This window comes from Nicotiana tomentosiformis, chromosome 5 (genome assembly GCF_000390325.3).
Source record: "Nicotiana tomentosiformis chromosome 5, ASM39032v3, whole genome shotgun sequence".
Lineage (NCBI taxonomy): Eukaryota > Viridiplantae > Streptophyta > Magnoliopsida > Solanales > Solanaceae > Nicotiana > Nicotiana tomentosiformis.
The window spans coordinates 117,253,902-117,274,026 of NC_090816.1; the positions used below are offsets into that span (position 1 = coordinate 117,253,902).

At 35.5% G+C, this 20,125-nt stretch overlaps 3 protein-coding genes and 1 long non-coding RNA gene across 5 annotated transcripts; 2 read left to right on the forward strand and 2 right to left on the reverse strand.

The window, feature by feature from the left end:
• Positions 1–3,215: 3,215 nt before the first annotated feature.
• On the forward strand, positions 3,216–4,978 carry LOC104114784 (rubisco accumulation factor 1.2, chloroplastic). Its single transcript, XM_070175248.1, has one exon. The coding sequence runs from the start codon at positions 3,268–3,270 to the stop codon at positions 4,633–4,635; it is 1,368 nt and encodes a 455-aa protein (XP_070031349.1). The 5' UTR covers positions 3,216–3,267; the 3' UTR covers positions 4,636–4,978.
• A 143-nt stretch (positions 4,979–5,121) lies between these two features.
• On the reverse strand, positions 5,122–10,745 carry LOC104114785 (filament-like plant protein 3). Its single transcript, XM_009625311.4, has 5 exons — positions 10,497–10,745; positions 10,159–10,328; positions 8,980–9,160; positions 6,563–8,250; positions 5,122–5,667 (listed from the first exon to the last, which is right to left on the reverse strand). Exons 2-5 carry the CDS (start codon positions 10,282–10,284, stop codon positions 5,530–5,532), a joined length of 2,133 nt encoding a protein of 710 aa, XP_009623606.1. The 5' UTR covers positions 10,285–10,328; positions 10,497–10,745; the 3' UTR covers positions 5,122–5,529.
• Positions 6,226–6,650, forward strand: LOC138891625 (uncharacterized). The gene is made up of 2 exons (XR_011407991.1): positions 6,226–6,326; positions 6,365–6,650. It is a non-coding gene; the product is annotated as an uncharacterized lncRNA (long non-coding RNA).
• Positions 10,746–18,017: 7,272 nt separating the features above from the next.
• LOC104114786 (peptidyl-prolyl cis-trans isomerase CYP19-3-like) lies at positions 18,018–20,106 on the reverse strand. 2 transcript variants are annotated; one of them, XM_009625315.4, is made up of 2 exons: positions 19,952–20,106; positions 18,018–18,814 (listed from the first exon to the last, which is right to left on the reverse strand). In XM_009625315.4, exons 1-2 carry the CDS (start codon positions 20,025–20,027, stop codon positions 18,273–18,275), a joined length of 618 nt encoding a protein of 205 aa, XP_009623610.1. In that variant the 5' UTR covers positions 20,028–20,106; the 3' UTR covers positions 18,018–18,272. The 2 variants fall into 2 exon arrangements, with proteins under 2 accessions (XP_009623610.1, XP_070031350.1); XM_070175249.1 differs by having other exon boundaries at positions 19,821–19,986.
• Between the last annotated feature and the right edge of the window lie 19 nt (positions 20,107–20,125).

The window sequence follows — 20,125 nt, forward strand, 5'->3', positions numbered from 1 at the left end:
ACCAAGTGTTCCGATTTCAACCCGCACCCTTCCAATTCCCGAACTAACCATCTCTGCAAGTCATAAAATAGTAATAGCACATACGGGGAGTCTTATTTAGGGGAACGAGGATCTGGAAAGGAAAACGACCAATCGGGTCGTTATATTAGGGGGTAGTATCCCTCTCACAAAGTTAGACAGGAGACTTACCTCGCTCCGAAGTTCCATAACCGACTCCAATGTCTCTCTATCTTCTTGACTCAAAGCCAAATGATCCGAAACTAGTAAAACAATGTGCAAATCAATTAAAATATACTCACATGCTTATAATTAATCAATTTATAATAATTCTCAACTCCGCTCGAAAAGCCAATAAAAATAACCCTCGAGCCCAAAATTCCATGTTTAAATCCAATATAATCCATGTATTTAACTTACAACAAATAATATTAACTTACCTCATGATATATGGCGAAAATTATCTTCAAGAATCGCCCCAAATCTCCCCACATGTGCTCCAAGAACTTAAAAGTGAAGAAAATGAGCTCAAACTACCGAAATTAGATATTTAATACACCTACCAGGCCTCCTCCTTTGCGATAGCGGTCATTACCCATGCGATCGCGGTTAACAAAAGTTCCAGCATCATTTCCTTCCTCGCGATCGCGGCCAAAATCATGATATCGCGATGTACAAATTTTATTTTCTTCTTCACAGACACCCTTCGGTATAATGGCCATAACTCTTTGTACAAAATTCTAAATGATAAATTGTTTAATTTTCTGAAAACTAAATTTAAAGGGCTACAACTTTTATTTTTGGATCATCTCAAAATTCCTTATAAATTGCAAGATATAAGCTCCCGAAATCAGATGACTGTTAGCAGAAATTCCTTCTACGCGATCGCGACCATTCCTTCCGTGATCGCGATTCACAAGGCCTGGATCGCATTTTACTCTTCGCGATCGTGGCCCAAACCTTCGCAATTTCATAGCACACTTTCGACACCGTTATCAGTAATTCCAAAAGGCCTAAAAGCGATCCGCAACCACCCCAAAACTCACCCGAGGTCCAAAGAACCTCGTTCAATCATTCTAACAAGTTTATATACTCTATGTAAACTTGTAAGAAGGCTCAGAACACAAATTACAATATCGAAACCAAGAATTAAGGATCAAACTCAATTTTTTAACTTTCAAACCTCTATCCTTCGTCGAACGCGTCTGAATCACACGTAAACATTTCGGAATAACGCTAAATTTTGCGTACAAGTCACAAATCACAATACGAACCTATTACAAAACTCGGAATCCCAAACGGACATCAATAACACCAAAATCTACCTCAAACCAAACTTAGAAAATTCTAAAACCTTCAAAATGCCCACTTTCCACAATAAACGCTTAAGTGCTCCCGGACCACCTGATACTCAACCCGAATATACGCCCTAGTTTGAAATCATACGAACCTATTGGAACCTTCAAATCTCGATTCCGAGATCGTTTAGTCAAAAGTCAAACCTTGGTCAACTCTTCCAACTTAAAGCTTCCGAATTGAGAATTTTCCTTCCGAATCAACTCCGAACTTCCTAAAATTCAATTCCGACCATACATACAAAACCGTCCCAATCATGTCGGTTTCTCTTCGGTATCGGTACGGTTCGATTAATTTTCGGTAATTTTTTTAAATATCATATAAAAGTCACAGTAGAAGTAGAATGCAATAACATACGTACTTTTATAGAACTTAGTAAAACTCTCTAGACATTTTTACAGTTTAAAAGGTGATGAATTAAGAAAATATGAAAGATGGCTAGAGTATAAATTCATCAACTATTCTACAACAGCGTAAAAGAAACTAAACAAATACAAAGGAAATATAAATCACACGAGCGAAAGATATTAACCAAGTTGGTATTCAAGAATAAAATCTATAGAAGATTAAACATTCAAAAAGATAAATTTAAACCTTCATACCCAATGGTTTCAAGGTTAAAACTTCAAGCACATGGTCTCAAACAGTGGTAGAGAAAGGATTTTCAGTAAAGAGAGTCGAAATATAAAAAAAGTAAATACATGAAAAGTCAAGAAGAAGAAGGTGCCTCCCATGAAAAGTCAAAAAGTAAATAAATAAATATATATATATACACACATATTAAAAAGAAAATTTTACCTATCTGCACAGCCTAATTTTCCGGCGAAGAAATATCAAAGGTGCCTCCCCACTAGTCTCAAGTTTGATTTTGAGATAGCTAAACTTTAAATAATTTATATATTTTGGATAGATTTTAAATTATGGTATTAAGAAGTGGCTATTTGTGCACCACCCGAATTAGAAAGGATATGGGCCTCAAAGTTTATCTACCGCAAACTGTTTAGGGGAAAAAAACAAAATTGGTCGGTTGGCCAAAATTAATTGTATTTGCTAACCCAAAAGTGTGTGCATATATATATATATATATATATATATATATATATATATATATATATATATATATAAGCTATTATTTCTAAAGCGGCTAAAGATATACATTTCTCAATTGTTTATGGGCTGAAAAGCGAGTTCAATATCAAAATGTTATGGGTCAAACAAGAGGTTCCCTGTGGAAATGATACCATATAGTCACTTTTAAGTAAAACAACAAAAAAAAAACCAGTGTAATCCCATAAATAGGGTCTGGGGAGGTAGTGTGTACGCGCACCTTACCCTTACCTTATAAATGCTGGAGATAGTCACTTTTAAGTATGTTGTTTAAAATATATCAATAGTTTGCAATATATTTAACTATTAGTCAATTCACTCAAACTTCAGGACGCGGCGTCTTGAAGTTTAAACCTCAAATTAACAATATAGAAATTTAAAGCACTTAGTCTTGAATTTTAAATTATCGGTTTAGACTTAGTCCTGAATTTCAAATTAACAGCTCAAAAATTTAGGATATGTAGTCCTGAAATTTGGGCAAATTAACTAATACTTAAATACATTGCAAATTATAGGTATATATTAAATAGCAGGCTTAAAAGTGGCTACTAATGCACTTCGCCCAGGTTCCCAGAAGATAGGATATGAAGTCAAATGTCCAGCCGATTTATATGGTTTGTGATTCAACTTTGTTGTTGGGCTCTCATATAGGCCCAGGCCCAATAAAGTAGAAAATATCAGAGGTCCAGAAGAAAGCCCAAAACAAAGATAAAGACACGTCCATTTGCCATCTCCCCTTCCCTAAAAAATATCACGCAAAGATAAGATAGTTTCTTCTTCAGTTCTTCAGTCTCCAACTCCTCAACCATGTTTTCTCTCACTGTAAACTCCCCTAAACTTCTATCTCTCTCCACCCCATTTCTCCCTACCCACCCCCACCCCCACCCCCTACCCTCCATAACCCATAAACCAAATCTCAATCCAAAACCCATAACTGCACTCATAATCCCTCCTTCTTCAGGCCAACAACAGCAATATTCAACCCAACAACAACAGCAACAACTTTATCAGCCTTTTAGACCTCCTCCTCCACTTCTCCCACCCAAATTCCGCAATCTTGACACAAATTCAAAGCTTGAAGTTTTAGCTAACCGCCTTGGCCTTTGGTATGAGTATGCTCCTTTAATACCTTCTTTAACAAGTGAAGGTTTCACTCCTTCAACTCTTGAGGAAATCACTGGCCTTACTGGAGTTGATCAGAATCGTTTGGTAGTTGCTGCCCAAGTTCGTGATTCTCTTGTTGAGTCTGCTGCTTTGGACGAAGAAACGTTGTCGTATTTTGAATCTGGAGGTGCTGAGTTATTATATGAAATTCGTTTGGTTAGTGCTAGGCAACGAGCTGATGCTGCAACTTTTTTAGTGAAGAATGGATTTGATGCAAAACAAGCTCAAGATTTAGCTAGAGCAATTAAAGATTATCCGCGTAGACGTGTGGAGTATGGTTGGGATAAGTTTAATGGTGATTCTCCTGGTGATTGTTTAGCTTTCATGTACTTTAGATTAGCTCAAGAATATGCTGCTGCAGCTTCTGAGGATTTGAGGAGGTCGTCAATGGAGAAGGCTTTAGAAGTTGCTGAGTCTGAAAGTGCGAGGAATTTGCTTGTAATGGAGCTAGAAGGTAATGAGGTTGCTAAAGAGAGTGTAATAGATGATGGGGTGACAGTGCCTTTGGTGAGAATGAAGTTAGGGGAAGTAGCTGAGTCGACGATTGTAGTGGTTTTGCCTGTTTGTAAGGCGGAGGGGAGGGATGTGGAGGTGGAGGCGGCGCCATGGGAATGTGGTGGCGTGGGGGATTTTGGTATCATGGAGGCGGAGAAGGATTGGAGGAGATGGGTTGTTTTGCCAGGATGGCAACCTATCGCGGGGTTAGAGAGAGGTGGAGTTGCAGTGTCGTTCAAGAGCGGGAACTTTTTGCCGTGGAGGGAGAAGAGCAAGTACAAGCAAGAGCCGGTTTTGGTAGTGGCAGATAGGGGAAGGACAGAAGTGGCGTCGGAGGACGGGTTTTATTTGGTGGTTGATGGTGGCAATGGGAGCAATGAGGAGGGATTGAAAGTGGAAAGAGGTTCTACTTTGAAGAAAAGAGGGGTTGAACAAAGCTTGGGGATTGTGCTTATAGTAGTTAGGCCACCAAAGTGGGGAGATGAAGATCAATTGGGTGAAGAAGATTGGGATTAAATTCAAGAATGCCTTATAAAAATGCAGCCTTGCTGTATATTGTCAATGCAGAAAATTGGATATCACTGCAATTTTCATTTGAAGACAAGTTGAAGCTCATCTTTGAGCCTTCACTGCTAGATTTGGTAAGATTGACTAGTTGAACACTAACTTTGTTCACTTGGCATTATTATATTACCTAGTATTTAGAAGCAAATACAGAGAGGGTACAAATTCAGGATTCCATTTAAGCTCACTTGCAGTTAAAGACCACCAATAGTAGTCAATTTTGAATTGTAATTGAAGATATGAATTGTACTACAATTAAGATGATAATAAAATTTCCCATTTGTCTTGTTCCAAACTCTTTTCTCTTACAAATTACATTACATCATATAACCAGCAAACCAACCTTTTATCTTTAAGTTTTCAGAACTATATAATTTGAGTTCTTAACTTCAACTCCCATATATAAGAATATTGTAAAAAATATTAATCATTTAATAATGAGACAAGAGTCATGCAATAATTGAATTAAATGATATACATGAAGACCTGCTTTTCTGGTGAACTTCCATTACAGTGAATTTGGAACCTTATAGTTTATATAAGCACTTATTATCGCTCAATAGTACATGGTATGACTATTAACAAAAAAAGAAGAATTCATCTACCTGATAAGTTCATGACTAAGCACTTAACTAATGGCACCAAAGATTTTCTTTTTCACAGCTTTACAACTTTCTGTTATCCAATTGTTCCATCTTGAATTCTACAGAATTTCTGCTGCATAATACATATCATTTTAATCTTCGACGTTCAGCTTCCCTTCAGCCAAGAATTTGTTAATTTAAAGGTGACTGACCCTGTTGTCAGTATGTTTGAACCAAACCTTCTTTTGGGAATGTCATTGTATCATTGTATCAGCAATGGTTCACCTGAGTCAATCAAGAAATCATCCATGGTAGCAAGGGATTTCAATTGCCAACCAATAGAAGCGATCGTCTTTTGGCACTCTGCAAATTGACTAGCTGCTATTGCCATTTGTTTATCCTGGACATGCACATAACAGATGGATCATAAATATGAGGAATCACTGAGCAAATATTGTTAGTTACAGAACAACCATTGGCAAGGGTTTCTGCAATATAAATTTGTGCATGCAACAAAAAACCAATGCCACTGATATTACCCCCTTAATGCAAGTCTTATCTTAGCGCTGTTCTACAAAGAGTTTACTAGTTAGAAGAGACCTAAAGTATCGGAACACCCTTGCGCAGCATGGCAAAGGGTTTGAACACCCTTATTGAATTTCCTGGCTTCGCTACTGCTACGGATGATCTGAAGGTAAAACTGGGTTTTAGTTGTCCTCAAGAACCTGCTGACTAAACTGTCGTTTTTACCTTACAAGTAACAGAAAACCAGAATAACTTATGAAGCAGTCTTGTCATTAAGAAAACTTAATTGCTCTCCTGAAAATTTTGACTTCTTAGGACAACCTTAATACTATTTAGGAGCTAGACAATAAAAGAGATGTTCTCACATTCATTTTTTATTGTTTTGAAACACCAAATGCAGCCAAAGCATGTTCTGTATTAAGTTAACATTTTACTCCACTTTCAATCTCAACTCTCACACGTCTTTTGAGCCTCCCATTATCCTAAAGTACTCATGTACGGTCACATTCTCTGCCACTAAAAGTAACAGTGAATGTAGATGATAACCAATTTTCTCTTTAACCGTCGCTAAGCATGATGATAACCAATTTTCTCTTTAACCGTCGCTAAGCATAAAAATATGATCTTTCTTTGATCTCCTCTAGAAAAAGAACTACGGAAATGAAGGGTCAGCGCTTAGCAACAGGTTGCCAGTTGATTAGCAAGTAATCTGTTAGAACTTTTAAGCTATGCACAAGGGGGTTGAATAATGAAATATTTTGGCAACTAACCTTATTGATCTTAAATTCCTCGACAATAGTTGCTTTCTGAAGCTGGGATGCAGATTTTATCATTGAATTATCGATTTCTAGTTTCTGCAACTTTGCAGCAGTTTCCTGGTGCAAAGCACTTTCCTTGCAAAGCTCCTCTTGAAGAGAATCAACTTTAGAAAGCAATGTTTGCAGCTCGAATTCAATGGCTTTAAGTTGTGACTCTGCCAGATCTTTCTTTGCATTGGTAGCTTCAAGTTCGGCTTCAACTCCAGATTTCATTCCTTCCACGATTTCTAGTTGAGTTTGAAGCCCTAAAAGTTTGACTTCAGTTTCCTCCAAGCGAAATTCTGATTTCTTGAGCTTCAAATTGGTAGCCTCAACTTCAACCTCAGCAGCTCTCTTTGCTTCATTAGTTGTAATGAGCTGAGCTTGGAATTCCGCTACATCAGCATGTGCTTCTTCTAAGCGTTCAACTAAATTCTTGAGCCTAGTGTTGGCAGACTCGACTTCTGCCTCAGTCTTCTTCTTTGCTTCATTTGCCACAGATAACTGTGCTTTGAGCTCCACAATCTCAGCCTCCATTTTCTGCAAATGTTCTGTTAAGTCTTTAAGCTTTGATATAGTAGCCTTGAATTCAGGCTCCAATTTTCTCCTTGCGTCATTTGCCATAGATAACTGAGCTTTTACCTCAATTAAATTGTCCTTTGTTTCTTTTAATTGTTCTTTAGATATCTTAAGCTCGTCCTGACACTCAGTTAATTCCTTCTCTAGTTTCAATTTCTCCACCTCCATCTTTGCCAACTTCTCAGCTTCAGCTGTCTGACTAATTATGGCTCTACGTTCAGTTTTTAAAATGGGTTCACCCATGTGAGCTCCTCTGACGTTGCTGCTTTCACTCACTGTATCAGGACGCGCTGCAAGCTTCTCCATCTCAAGAAAATCATCCATCAGATTTATCTCCACAGATGATGCTATAAGGTCTCTTCTATGTGGCTTTTCATGTTTATATTGATTCAATTCAGAAACTAAAGCAGAAGACAGGAAGTAAGAACTGTTCTGGTCATAATTATTTGGCTCCAAACCACTGATTTTGCAACTATCATTTTCTGCTGTAGACAGCCGTTCTCCAGTATCTGACAAACTATCAGCGGAAGGTTCAATATAAGCTGAGGAAGCAGCAGTAGACTTGTGGTCATCAACTGTTGATCTTTTCCGAGCAAATGCCTTGAGCATACGGCTTTCTGCTTCAAGCTTAGCCACCTTCGTGATACTCTCCAGGTGTTGTTTGCTAGCTGTTTCAGCAGCATGAGTACTTAAATCTCTCTCAGATGTTATTAGTTTGAGCTCCTCAGATATAGAAACAAGCTCAAGCTTGAGGATTGAGTTCTGTTTCTCTGCATGTTCAAGCTTACGCTGAAGATCTTGAACGTTACTGTCTTCGGCTTTAGAACTTTGCAGTTGAGACTGGAGCTGAAGAAGCTTATTTTCAAGTTCAGACTTCCTAAACTCCCACTCACAACTTGTCTTGGCTACAGCGACCTGGACATTCTGCGCTTGCTCTTCTCTTGCCTGTCGAAGCTGTCTTAGACACTCTTTAAGTGCTCCATCAAGATGTTTGACGCGCTCTTCAAGGATTGAGTTCTTCTGGTTTGCTGTCTCAACTAGTCTCTTCTGGATCAACACTTCAGCTTCAGCCTTCTCCCATCCTTATATAATAAAATTATTGACCAGAACAAATGTCAAAAAAGCAAAGACCTCACTGGCAGACATTATATACCATGTTCAATCAATTATGCGAAAACTACTAACTGTTTCACTTCAGACTTCAACTATTTAAAAGTTCCATTTTAGGATTTGACTTCAACTCTTTGGAATTAAACAAATTTCAGCACAAGCTGCAAAAGAGCTTGGATCTCCAATTGCCTATATTGTGCAGACTCTCCAAAATACTGCTGCACTTGTGTCGGATTCTCCAAAAATACACTGCTTTTTGGGGAATCCGACACGCACCCGGCGCTATTTTCGGAGAGTCCGAGCAACATAGCAAATTGCACAACCAATTCATTGAATATGAATCCTTAAACTTCATTGATATAGCATAGCCCAAGTAAATGGAAAACTCAAAAAACTACAACATATCTTCCTCAAGAAAAACTGTAAATAAAGAGTCAACCAATGATTCATGCTTGTGCAAAAAGCCCCAGACCCTTAATATGATAGATAATACATAATGTTGAACTCAACTACAATAATAAAATCAGAAGCAACAGTAATAGCAACATTGGCTCAGTTTTTCAATGTCCTTTAACTATTAAAATATGGAGGAAGGACCAAAAATCATACTGGTATTGTCAACGACTAGTATTAAAAAGAACTAGTAAAATAGCTGAATGAGTTCCAGCATAAGATTCACCTTCAAGGAAATAAGGTTCTACCTGAGACAGCTTCCTCGGCTACTTTTGCATGCTGCTTTACCAAATCTTCCTTCTCACGGACGTTCACAAGAGCTTCTGACAATTTAGCTGACAGAGTCTTGACAGTTTCATTAAGTTCTTCATCGCTGGGAGCAGTTTTAGATGTGACTTCAGGTGATTGAGTGTGATGATTTTGAAGAGCCTTTCGAAACAAATAAAAGATCCATATCAGTAAGCACAAACCAGGAGTTCACTCCACTAATTTTCAGTATCATTTCCGTCTTTAAAACGACAATTATTCCTTTGTAGTATTTTTCTAACGTACTTTATCTCCCTCTTTCTATTTTCAGCAAAAGCAAAAGTGTGGGGAAAAAATTACAGCAATAGCAGGGTAAAGAGCATTAGAAGAGCATATACCTCTTGTTCCTAAATATTATAAAAATGATGCATTTGTATGTACATAAAGGAATCAGGTCCATGTAATTCGAGCACCCTATGAATCATGCATAGACCACATGTGGATTCAGCCATGATTTTCAACCACTGCGTACTGAAATTCTACAAATGTGTCACCTAGTACGTCTTATGTGCTTAGAGCGTTCCGCGTATAGAGTGAGGTATAATATTTATTGACTGGGCTCTTTGCTAGACAACAGCGCGCAAGCATTCAGAATTTGCCGTCTAAACCTTGATTATTCCACTGAAAACCCTAAAGCAAGGGCTGCCATGCAGCAACAAATTTGACATTCAGTAAATAAGAATAGCACCCAAAGCAGCTATTAAAAGTTGAACTCCATGATAGGAAAGTGCATTGAGATATCAATGCTAAGTGATACAGTTCTTCTTAACAAGTGGACTAAAGCAAGACCTATTCCTGAGCCGAGGGTCTATTGGGAACAACTTCTTTATTGGGTAAGGTATGCATACACACTAAACTCCGGTCAGACTCCACTATGTGGGATTATACTGGGTATGTTGTTGTTGTTACTAAAGCAAGACCTACCACCAGCTCCTGCTGCCCTTACCCATTTCGTCTCCCATAGTGTTTGCCTAAATTATAGTATATTTTTACAAAAGAAGTTTTCAGCTACCTAACCAAATACTAGAAAGGGGAAAACCCCTGATCACCCAAAAAAAGAAGAAGACAGGGAATGGAATCATTTGGAAGATAATGAATAAGAGGAAGAAAATGAATCTGACCTGATCATCAAAGAACCTCTCAGAATGGGAAGAAATGGATCCAACAGAAGAGCATTCAGTTTCACCACTGCCACTCGGACTCTTCTCCGATGCCTTCCTCCGCCACAACCAACTCCGCCGGTCCATCCAACAGAAAATTACCTCCTCATTCCTCTTAACTACTAATATTCCTGTAAATTCATATCCCAAACAAACTACAAATTAATCACCAATAATACTCAAGAACCATAAAACCAATTATTCCCCAATCCATGATTCTCAGTACTGAACATTTATGGAAAGAAGATGAGGGGATTTTTCTTAACTTTGATTAGAATTCACACCTCAATAGTCACTACCTAACACTTTGAAGTTGGAGTCATTTCAAAACCCCCAAAAGAAGTAAAATTTGAGATAAGCTTCCCATTTTGGACCCCATGAATGTAATCGTTTCAACAACTCATGTGCCTCTCCATTCCCTATAAGTAATAATTAGTGTGAAAGCCAAAGCAAAAAATAAAAGCGCAATTTTGGGGATAACACCCAAATCACAACAAAAACTGAAAGAGATTGTGACCCACCAGAAAAAGCTACCTTAACAGACCAGCAACACCCCCCCCCAACCCACCCACCCCACCCCAAAAAAAAGGCAGGTATAAAAAGTCAAGCTTTCAGTTGAATTTACAGAAGCTTCATCAATTTTGAACAGAAAATACAATATATAAAAAATGTCCTCAAAAACATACAACAAAGTAATTCTTGTTGGCGTCGCAATATATAAACATTTCAATATTTCTCATAGAAAAAGATATGATTTCGCTGTTAGTTGTTAAATATATAATACCAATAACTTCAATTGGACATGCTGGTGAGTGAAGACAAAGACTAATTTGCTTTCCTTGTTTCTTCAATCAATCAAAAGAAAACAATTGACTTTTTGTGTTTGGTTTTTCTCTCAAATAACACTTTAATTTTTCGTCGTAATTAAAAGATTATTCCCGCGCATGGATTATGCAGAGTTTTCAAAGGTATAAACAATAATTCATCATAGTGGGTACCACGACTATTGCGAGAGGGCTTTCACACCCTTAGGCCTTAGCTACACTTCTCTCCTTCTATTTATTTTTAATATACATAATGAAAAGGTACAAATACCCTTAACTATAACCGGATTTTTAACTAATTAAACTTTCAGTCCTATTTATTTTTAAATAGAATAAATTTACTCTTAAAATATCACAACCTACACGCGCTTCAATATTTTTTACCACTAAAATTAATTTTTTCTTCATTTTCTTCAATCTTCTCCTTTCTTTCTCTGTTATTTCTCTTGCCTCCGTTGTCAAAAATCACCATTATCATAATGCTTCAAGGACAATATCTCTTTGCCACCTCCAAAAGAAAATTTTGACTTCCACCATTTTTATTTTCACTTATCATCGCATTCGCCACCTCTATTTTTTTTTCCATAACCATAGAACTTTTATTACATTAATACTTATAGGTTTTTAAGCTTAAATATAGCTTAAAAGAGGGTGAATGGGAAATTGAGAGAAGTTGAAAATATTTGAGTTTCCCTCCTTGATAAATGGATATTATCCCATATTGGAAGAGGAAAAGATTATGATTGGGTGAGTATATACACAATTGCACTTCTTCTAGCTCTTAAAGAGTTAAGAAGAAGGCAAGCCTCGCGACGTCGTCGACGTCACTCGGCTCGGCTTCGGCTTTTCCTTAAGAAACAGTGTAAATTCAGTGGGTTCAGATTAAATTCTGTTTCATTTACATTTCTGTTTATATGTTATTTTATTGGGTATTTATTATTGCTGCAAAAGAGAGATGTACGGATAAAAATAAAAATAGAGGAACTTGAATTTTCCCGGCAAGGAGTTCGCCAGATTTCTTGTGGGAATCCCTTATAACGACTAAAAAAAATTAAATGGGTTAGAGATTATTTTATTAATAAAATATAACTACTTGTAAAGTATCTAATTGCAAAGTGACAGACGTATTTAATAAATTTTTAAGGCAATTTTATGCTCTCACACGCCTCAAGAAAGTGAACACATTTTCTATGCATGTCATCTCTAAAGGGATATTTATTCCACTTTAAAATAGTAAGGGATAATAAAAAAACACAAAATTTAAGTGTAGTTGAAAATACGGGTACAGGTCAAAAAGGTAGTTATTGTTATAAGAAAAATCAAATTATGGTGGATGTCTACTCTTCCTCCATGATCTTCTCAAATGCTTAATGACATATTCAATGACATATTTTTCTTCACTTTTCATGCCTATATAAAGGCCTTATAATAGATAGGAAAATACACACAATTGAAGAAGAAAATCTCTTTCTTCTCTCTATCTCCATTTCTTGTTCATATTTTACTAAATTGCTTTTATTTCATAAAAACATGTCTTGTTCATGTTTTACTAAGTTGCTTTTATTTTGTAACACGTTATCAACACGATTTGTTATTTTATCTATACTTCCTACAAGAGATAACAGAATTGTAGACTTAGCTTCGTTGAGGTCTTAACTTTTGTTAGTGTGTTATATAGAGTTCATCCTTCAATAGTTTTCATATTTTGGGACTTTTCTTATACCACACTTATATGGCCATCAAACAGTAATAATTTCCCTCTACTGATCATTCTAATCGTACAAACAAGGTATGCACATTTCTAATAAATAAGTCAGATGAGATATGTACACCTAGTATAAATTATAATTATGGTTTATAATTAGTATGCTCCTTCCGTCATGTTCTCACCTTTAACTCCCGTTTTAATTACTTGGTGATACATGATGGTGGAAAGATCAACATACCAAGTAATTTTTCTAGAATTAATACTTTCCAATTGAACAATATCAGTTGATTGACTAGCTATATTTACTACAAAATCATGCTTGTGTTTTAAAACTAATTTATGAAAGTGTGTTAGGTTGTCGCTTACATGATGATATCCTCGTAATAATTTAAATGTATTTTCTATAATTTTATATAGGTTAGATAAATTAATCATCTCTAAAAGGTTTTGTTAAGTCAGGCACCTATTTAACATAAAAACTATAGCTTTCATTGTTTGGGTGATTTATCTGCAGAAAGTATTGGATTACTTTATTTCACCAAACTTATTAAACACAACGATCAAAATGCAACACATGTAATTTGATTTCTATTTGAGCTAATGTCATCTCGCGAAATTGTTCATATGGTAATTAAATACATGTGCTTCACACTTGTAATATGAGGTTGTATTTATTCTTTCACCAACTAATTTTATAGGTTTCTTTTAGTATGCGAAATATTTGAGCATATCACATGTACGCAACTCATTCATACTTTCATATCTTTGCATTAACTTTATGTGCAGTGTTTAGAAAAAATATATTTTTTTCAATTGTATCTAGTGAAATAAAGAACTGGAAATGCATGTCTTTATTTGCTATATCTCTTATATGACAAAGATAATATTCCAACGTATATATATGTTCTGACCTTTTACATACTATGATAGATAATTATTTAGGTAATTTAGTAATAATATTTTTACCATAACATGATGTATTTCATTGAAAGCAAAATTGGCATATATCCTAACTAGCATTTTTGTTGCAGAGGAACTGTTTCAAGATTGAAATAGTTATATATGTCTTCTTGAAAGTTAATTTACTTTTGCCTATAATTATGAAGTAATAATATTTTAAAGGCTCGAGTGCGAGTCCTAGTGAATTTTGGCTTATTATGCCAAAGATTGAGGGTAAGACGATGGGTTCAAGTCCCAACGCACTATGTTGAGGAAAAGACGTTGGATTCAAGTTCCAACACATTATGGCCTAGCATGCCTTTATATGGGTAAGACATTGGGTTTGAGTCCTAATACACCATATTGATAATAATAATAATAATAATAACTAAAGAAAAAATAATATAATTTTCATGAAAAAGTATGAAACTTGTCCCACTTGATTTGCTCCATTTTTGAAGTGAATGTGATAGCAATGCATGATAAGTCTAAATAAAGACAAAGTGGTTGACCAATGAATGTGGGCGTGCGAAAGACCAAAATAATAATAGTTATAACTATGGTAATTATAAAAAGGGAGAAATTTTTTGAAGAGAATATGACTTGTGATAAACATTGAGATTGCATACTCATTCCTGAAAGTGAATGTGAATATATATATATATATACTCATTCCTGAAAGTGAATGTGAAAATATATATATATGATAAAGATTATGCATAATAATGTATTTGTGCATAGTTGGATAAATACTACAACTCACCTCTAAGGGAGGTTTGAGACAAAGAAAGATAATGAATATTATTGTGTAGTTACATGAATATATCATTGGTCGCATGCATGTGATGCGCCAAAATATATTTTGTCATGCCTTATGAAAGTTATTAAAAGCAAAATTAAAGCAAGAAATTATTTTGCTTGTGATGATTTTGAACATGACAATTATTATGATATGATTCTCTTTGTGAAGGAGACATTCATTATATGGATGGTGTGACAAAAGATCTTGTAGTATAAAAGCAGTTAAGAGCTCAGAAAGAACTAATTTGTTACTATCCGGATGAATGAAATTGTTCATGACATTAATATTGTAGTAAGTCTCAAAAAAAATATTTTAATTTACAAATATATTAGCCAAAGTGGTTGGCATATTGAGACTATAAATGCAAAAAAGATTGAATATATTTATATTACTATAGTCATACTAGGTAAATATGAAAGGTTACCTGACTTTTCTTCTATTTGTACTACACAAGTATAAGCATGATGATGCAATCACAAGCCACAAGTAAACTAGAGGTTTACTGAAATAAATATTAGTTGGCATGACCGGTTGACCATCTCGGTTCAATTATGATGCGAAAAAAAATTAATTGAGAATTGCATTGGCATATATTGAAGAAATATAAGATTCTTCAAGAATTCTCTAGTGCTGCTTATTTTCATGATATACCAGTTAAGGTTGGGATTGAATCCCTTAATTTTTGGAACGAATAAAAGGTGATAAATATATGGGCTCAGTCACCTTCCATGTGGACCGTTTACTATTATATGATTTTAATAGATGCATCTATTCTATAGTCACATATGTATTTGTTATCAACTTGTAGTTTGACTTTTGCAAGATTGATTGCTCAAATTATTAGAACACAGTTTCAGAATATAAATTATGATGATTTATCTTGATAATACTGTTTAAATCCAAGTTGGTTTAGCAGAAATTGTATGCCTCAAATTATATCTAAACCATTGGCTATGAGAACAAAATTGCCAATATAAAATTTGGTATGTGATGTATTATTTAATATACAAGAGCACTTGTACGCATCTAGCCAAGTTATGATAAGTTCTCCCTATCACAATCGGTTCAGGGTCAGGACCCAAATAATTTCCATCTAGAAATATGAATGTGTTTTATGATTTAATTGTTCCACCACAATGCACAAAGATGGATCCCCAAATAAGACTAGAGATATGTGTTGGTGATCCCAACAATAGGGGGAGAAAATAGGCAGCTGAAAAAGTAATGCATGTAATGAATTATTATGAGTACATCGAGATCCTGGTACGAGAAAATATGAACTTGAAGTTCAAGTGATAATTCGTTTGCAAAATATTGCCAGGCGTATTTGCTGACCCAAAGCTAAATGTCATATTCAGCTGCTAATGCTCCAAATAAAATAAAGTTCATAATGAATAGAGTCCATGACATGCATAAGCATAATAGACTAATCGCTTCCAAAGATAAAACTCCTTGAAGAAGGATATGAGAAAATGTTCAAGATGGTCATAATAAGGAGGCAAGTGCTCTAGAAGAGCACCACGACATAACACTTCATAAGATCTCATGGGAGAGGCTCAGGTATCTGAAAATAATAAGATAAAGAGATCTCAATAAGTTATGTCTTTATTGGGTAATAGTAGAACCGATATAAAATGATCGTCGACGATATTGTTATAATGTAGCGCTCAATATTATTAATATTGACGAGGATCTTGAGCTCAAATCTGTCATGAAATTTGGACAGATAATTGATTGGCCAAATGAAAAATACGCAATGAAAATTGATTTCACATAAAAAAAAATATGAAGCTGGACGGATAGTCCCAACATCTGAAAATATAAAGCCAGTGGAGGTATAAATGTGTTCTTGTGCGAAAAAAAGGTCAAGTCGATAGACATAAAGACGACTTGTGTCACAAGAAAATTTGTAAATATCCTGGCATTGATTATATAGAGATATGTTCTCCTCTGGTGGATGTCGCTATTTCAGGTTTTAATCTGTCAATACAAGAAAAACATTATATGCGTATAATGGAAATCATTGAAGGATTTAAATTGTTCTGAAGCATATTAAGGTTTCCAAGAAATTTATTAAATAAAGCTTCAAAAATCTTTATACGGATTGAAACAATCAGGGCGCATGTGGTATAATCGCATGAGTGAGTACCTATTAAAAGAAGAGTACCAGAATGATTCAATTTGTCCTTGTGTCTTTAAAAAAAAAAGATCTTGATCTAAATTTATTATAATCACCGTGTATGTTGATGATTTAAATATCATTGGAACTCCTAGGGAGCTTCCTAAAGCAGTAGAGCTTACTAAAGTAGTAGACTATTTAAAGAAAGAATTTGAAATGAAAGATCTTGGAAAGACAAATTTTTGTCTTGGTCTACAAATTGAGTATATGAAAGATGGAATTTTTGTCCATCAATCAACATACACTAAAATGATTTTAAAGCGATTTTATATGGATAAAGCATATCCATTCCGACCTCATAAAAATAATGAAGAGCTTCTTGATCCCGACGTACCATATCTTAGTACCACTAATGTATCTTTCTAACATTACAAGGTCTGACATAACTTTTTCAGTTAATGTCTTAACAAGATATAGCTCTGCTCCTACAAAGAGACATTGGAATGGAATCAAACACATATTGCGGTATCTAAAAGGGACTACCGATGTTGGATTATTTTATGGCAATGATTGCAGTCCTGATCTTATTGGTTATGCCGATGCTGGGTATTTATATGACCCACAAAAGGTTCGATCTCAAACAGCCTATGTGTTTACATATGGAGGCACTGTCATATCTTGGCGATCGACTAAGCAATCAATCGTGGCTATTTCACCTAATCATGCTGAGATAATTATTCGTTTTGCAAGTCGAGAATGTGTATGGTTGAGATCTATAATACACCTTATTCGAGACAAATGTGGTTTGAAGTGTGACAAACTAACCACAATTTTGTATGAAGATAATGTAGCATGCATAACCCAATTGAATGGAGGATTCATAAAAGATGATAGGACAAAGCACATTTCACCAAAGTTATTTTTCACACATGATCTTCAAAAGAATGATGATATCAATGTGCAACAGATCCGTTCAAGTGATAATATAGCTGATTTGTTCACCAAATCTCTACCGACGTCAACCTTCAAGAAACTAGTATACAAGATTGGGATGCGAAATCTCAAGGATGTGAATTGATGCTCTCATCAGGGAGAGTTAATACGCGTTATACTCTTTTTCCCTTACAAGATTTTATCTCACTGAATTTTCCTTGCAAGGTTTTTTTAACGAGGCAACCAAAAAGCGTATTTCTAAACACGTGTACTATTTTTTCTTTACTAGGATTTTTTTACTCATAGGGTTCATGTTTTACTAAGTTGCTTTTATTTTATAACAGTTATGCCTTTTTCCTTTACACGTATGGTGTTTTTTTTACTTGGACGACATCTCAGAAATAGCATCTCTGTCATCCTAATTTGTCGTCGTCGCTGTGGTTATACCTGATCTGCTCACCAAAATTTAGACCAAAAAAATCCATTACAGGGAAATCAAGGAAAGGCTCCTTCAATTTTATTGAAAAATAATCTAGAGTATATTCCCAAGTGAAGGGAATTAGACAAGGTAAGAAGCAAAATACAATGTCATTGCACCAATTATTTAATGAAACTACATAACTTTGCAAACCTCTACAAATAATAGCAGCTCGTCAAAAAAAATCTGCATATATAAGATTTTTACACAGCCTATTTGAGAAAAACTTTAGTACCATGACATGTTGCTCAAAATCTAAATTATCTCCTAACTTAGTTCTCCTTTAGCTCCCCACAATCTTCAATGGAGACAGTGAATGTTGTTTTTCCACTATCTGAACCCACATTTTCCATTTCCTTGACAACACTATATCCGTCTACAACTTTGCCAAACACGACATGTTTCCCATCAAGCCAAGGCGTTGGAACTGTGGTGATAAAGAACTGAGATCCATTGGTGTTTGGTCCAGCATTTGCCATTGAAAGGAGGCCAGGTGTAGTGTGCAACACACTGAAGTCCTCGTCGGCAAATTTTGCACCATATATTGATTCTCCTCCAGTCCCATTTCCTCGGGTGAAATCTCCACCCTGGCACATGAAGTGTGGAATGATACGATGAAACACCGAACCCTTGTAATGTAATGGCTTCCGTAACTCCCCAATCCCTTTTTCACCGGTGCAGAGAGCACGGAAATTTTCAGCAGTTTTAGGAGTCTTATCTTTAAACAGTTCCATCACAACTCTCCCGGCCTTGGCCTTGCCAATCAATATGTCAAAGAAAACCTTAGGATTTTTCGCCATAATTACTTTTAAACCTGCATTATAACATGCATACACCAGTTACTACACTCTAAAAGAATATTTACTGTGACAGCACAGAAGATTCTCATATAACCTTCCATGACAAAAAACAAAACAAAGGGAAAAAGAGGCACAAACTGTCTGAACAGATTAAAAAAGAACAAACATACGTAAAACAATCTTATGTCAAATAAGAATATAATCTACATATATACTCGGTATTAAAATTTCTTTCATTAGTTCCGTTAAGGGGGCTCAAAAAAAGTTAAAAATTAAAAAGGATTGTGGTCAATGGTAATTGAACCAGCAACCTCACAAAGCCCCTTGACCACTGAGCTACGCTTTTGGGTTGTGGCAAGGGGATTCAAAATGTAATATATAGAGGCACAAATGGATTTTAACTTATATGTAAAAGGTATAATTTTCCAAGAAGGGGGTTCAGGTGAATACAAACTTATAGCATCTCTACCAAGAGAAAGATATCAGATATACAAATCCTACCACTAAGTATAACTAGACAACAAACTAGATGGCACCCATGCTCATTTTTTCACAACATGGCTATATCAGTCACAACAATGCTCGACTCGTGCCACAGATAACAACAAAACATCCTAAGTCCCCGCATTAGCTACAAGATCATAACACAACATTGCATTGGGGACAATGAAAATAACACCCAAAGCAGGGGTAAATACAGTTATCTGGAAGCATATACACACACGGTTTTTGGCTCAGACTATATATACAAATTCATCAAAATATATATATTTATACTAAGTTCACATTAACCATCACAAAGTAGTAATGAGTGCATTGTTACTCCACATCCAATAACTTAAAAATCTAAATAGATAACGAATTCAGATTGAAAAAAATATATATTTCACATGAAGTATAACAAAAATGTCAATCACATAACGAACCCTCCTGTGTAATTGCAACAAATGCAGATCAAGAAGACACCAATAAATGGATTAGTTATATGAAATTTCGATATAGCACAAGTTTTGAGCTCACACAGCGTTTCTCAAAATTCTGACTGTGAAGCCTTCGATATGTGCTTCTTCTCATAAATAGGGATAGGGATTATCAATAAAAGAGATGCTGAAAGTAACCAATTTGGTGAAAAGAGAAGCCGAGTGACATACCTTTGGGTGCAGAAGAAGATTTTGGAGACAATTGCAAGTGAGTTAGGGTTTTAGCAAAATTTATAGAGAGAGTCATGTGATTGGAGATTAGGGTTTAGGATTTTAATTTTTGCATTGGCTACCCATGTAGTTTGAGATCTTTACACATTATTCCTAACTTTTGTTTGCAATTGC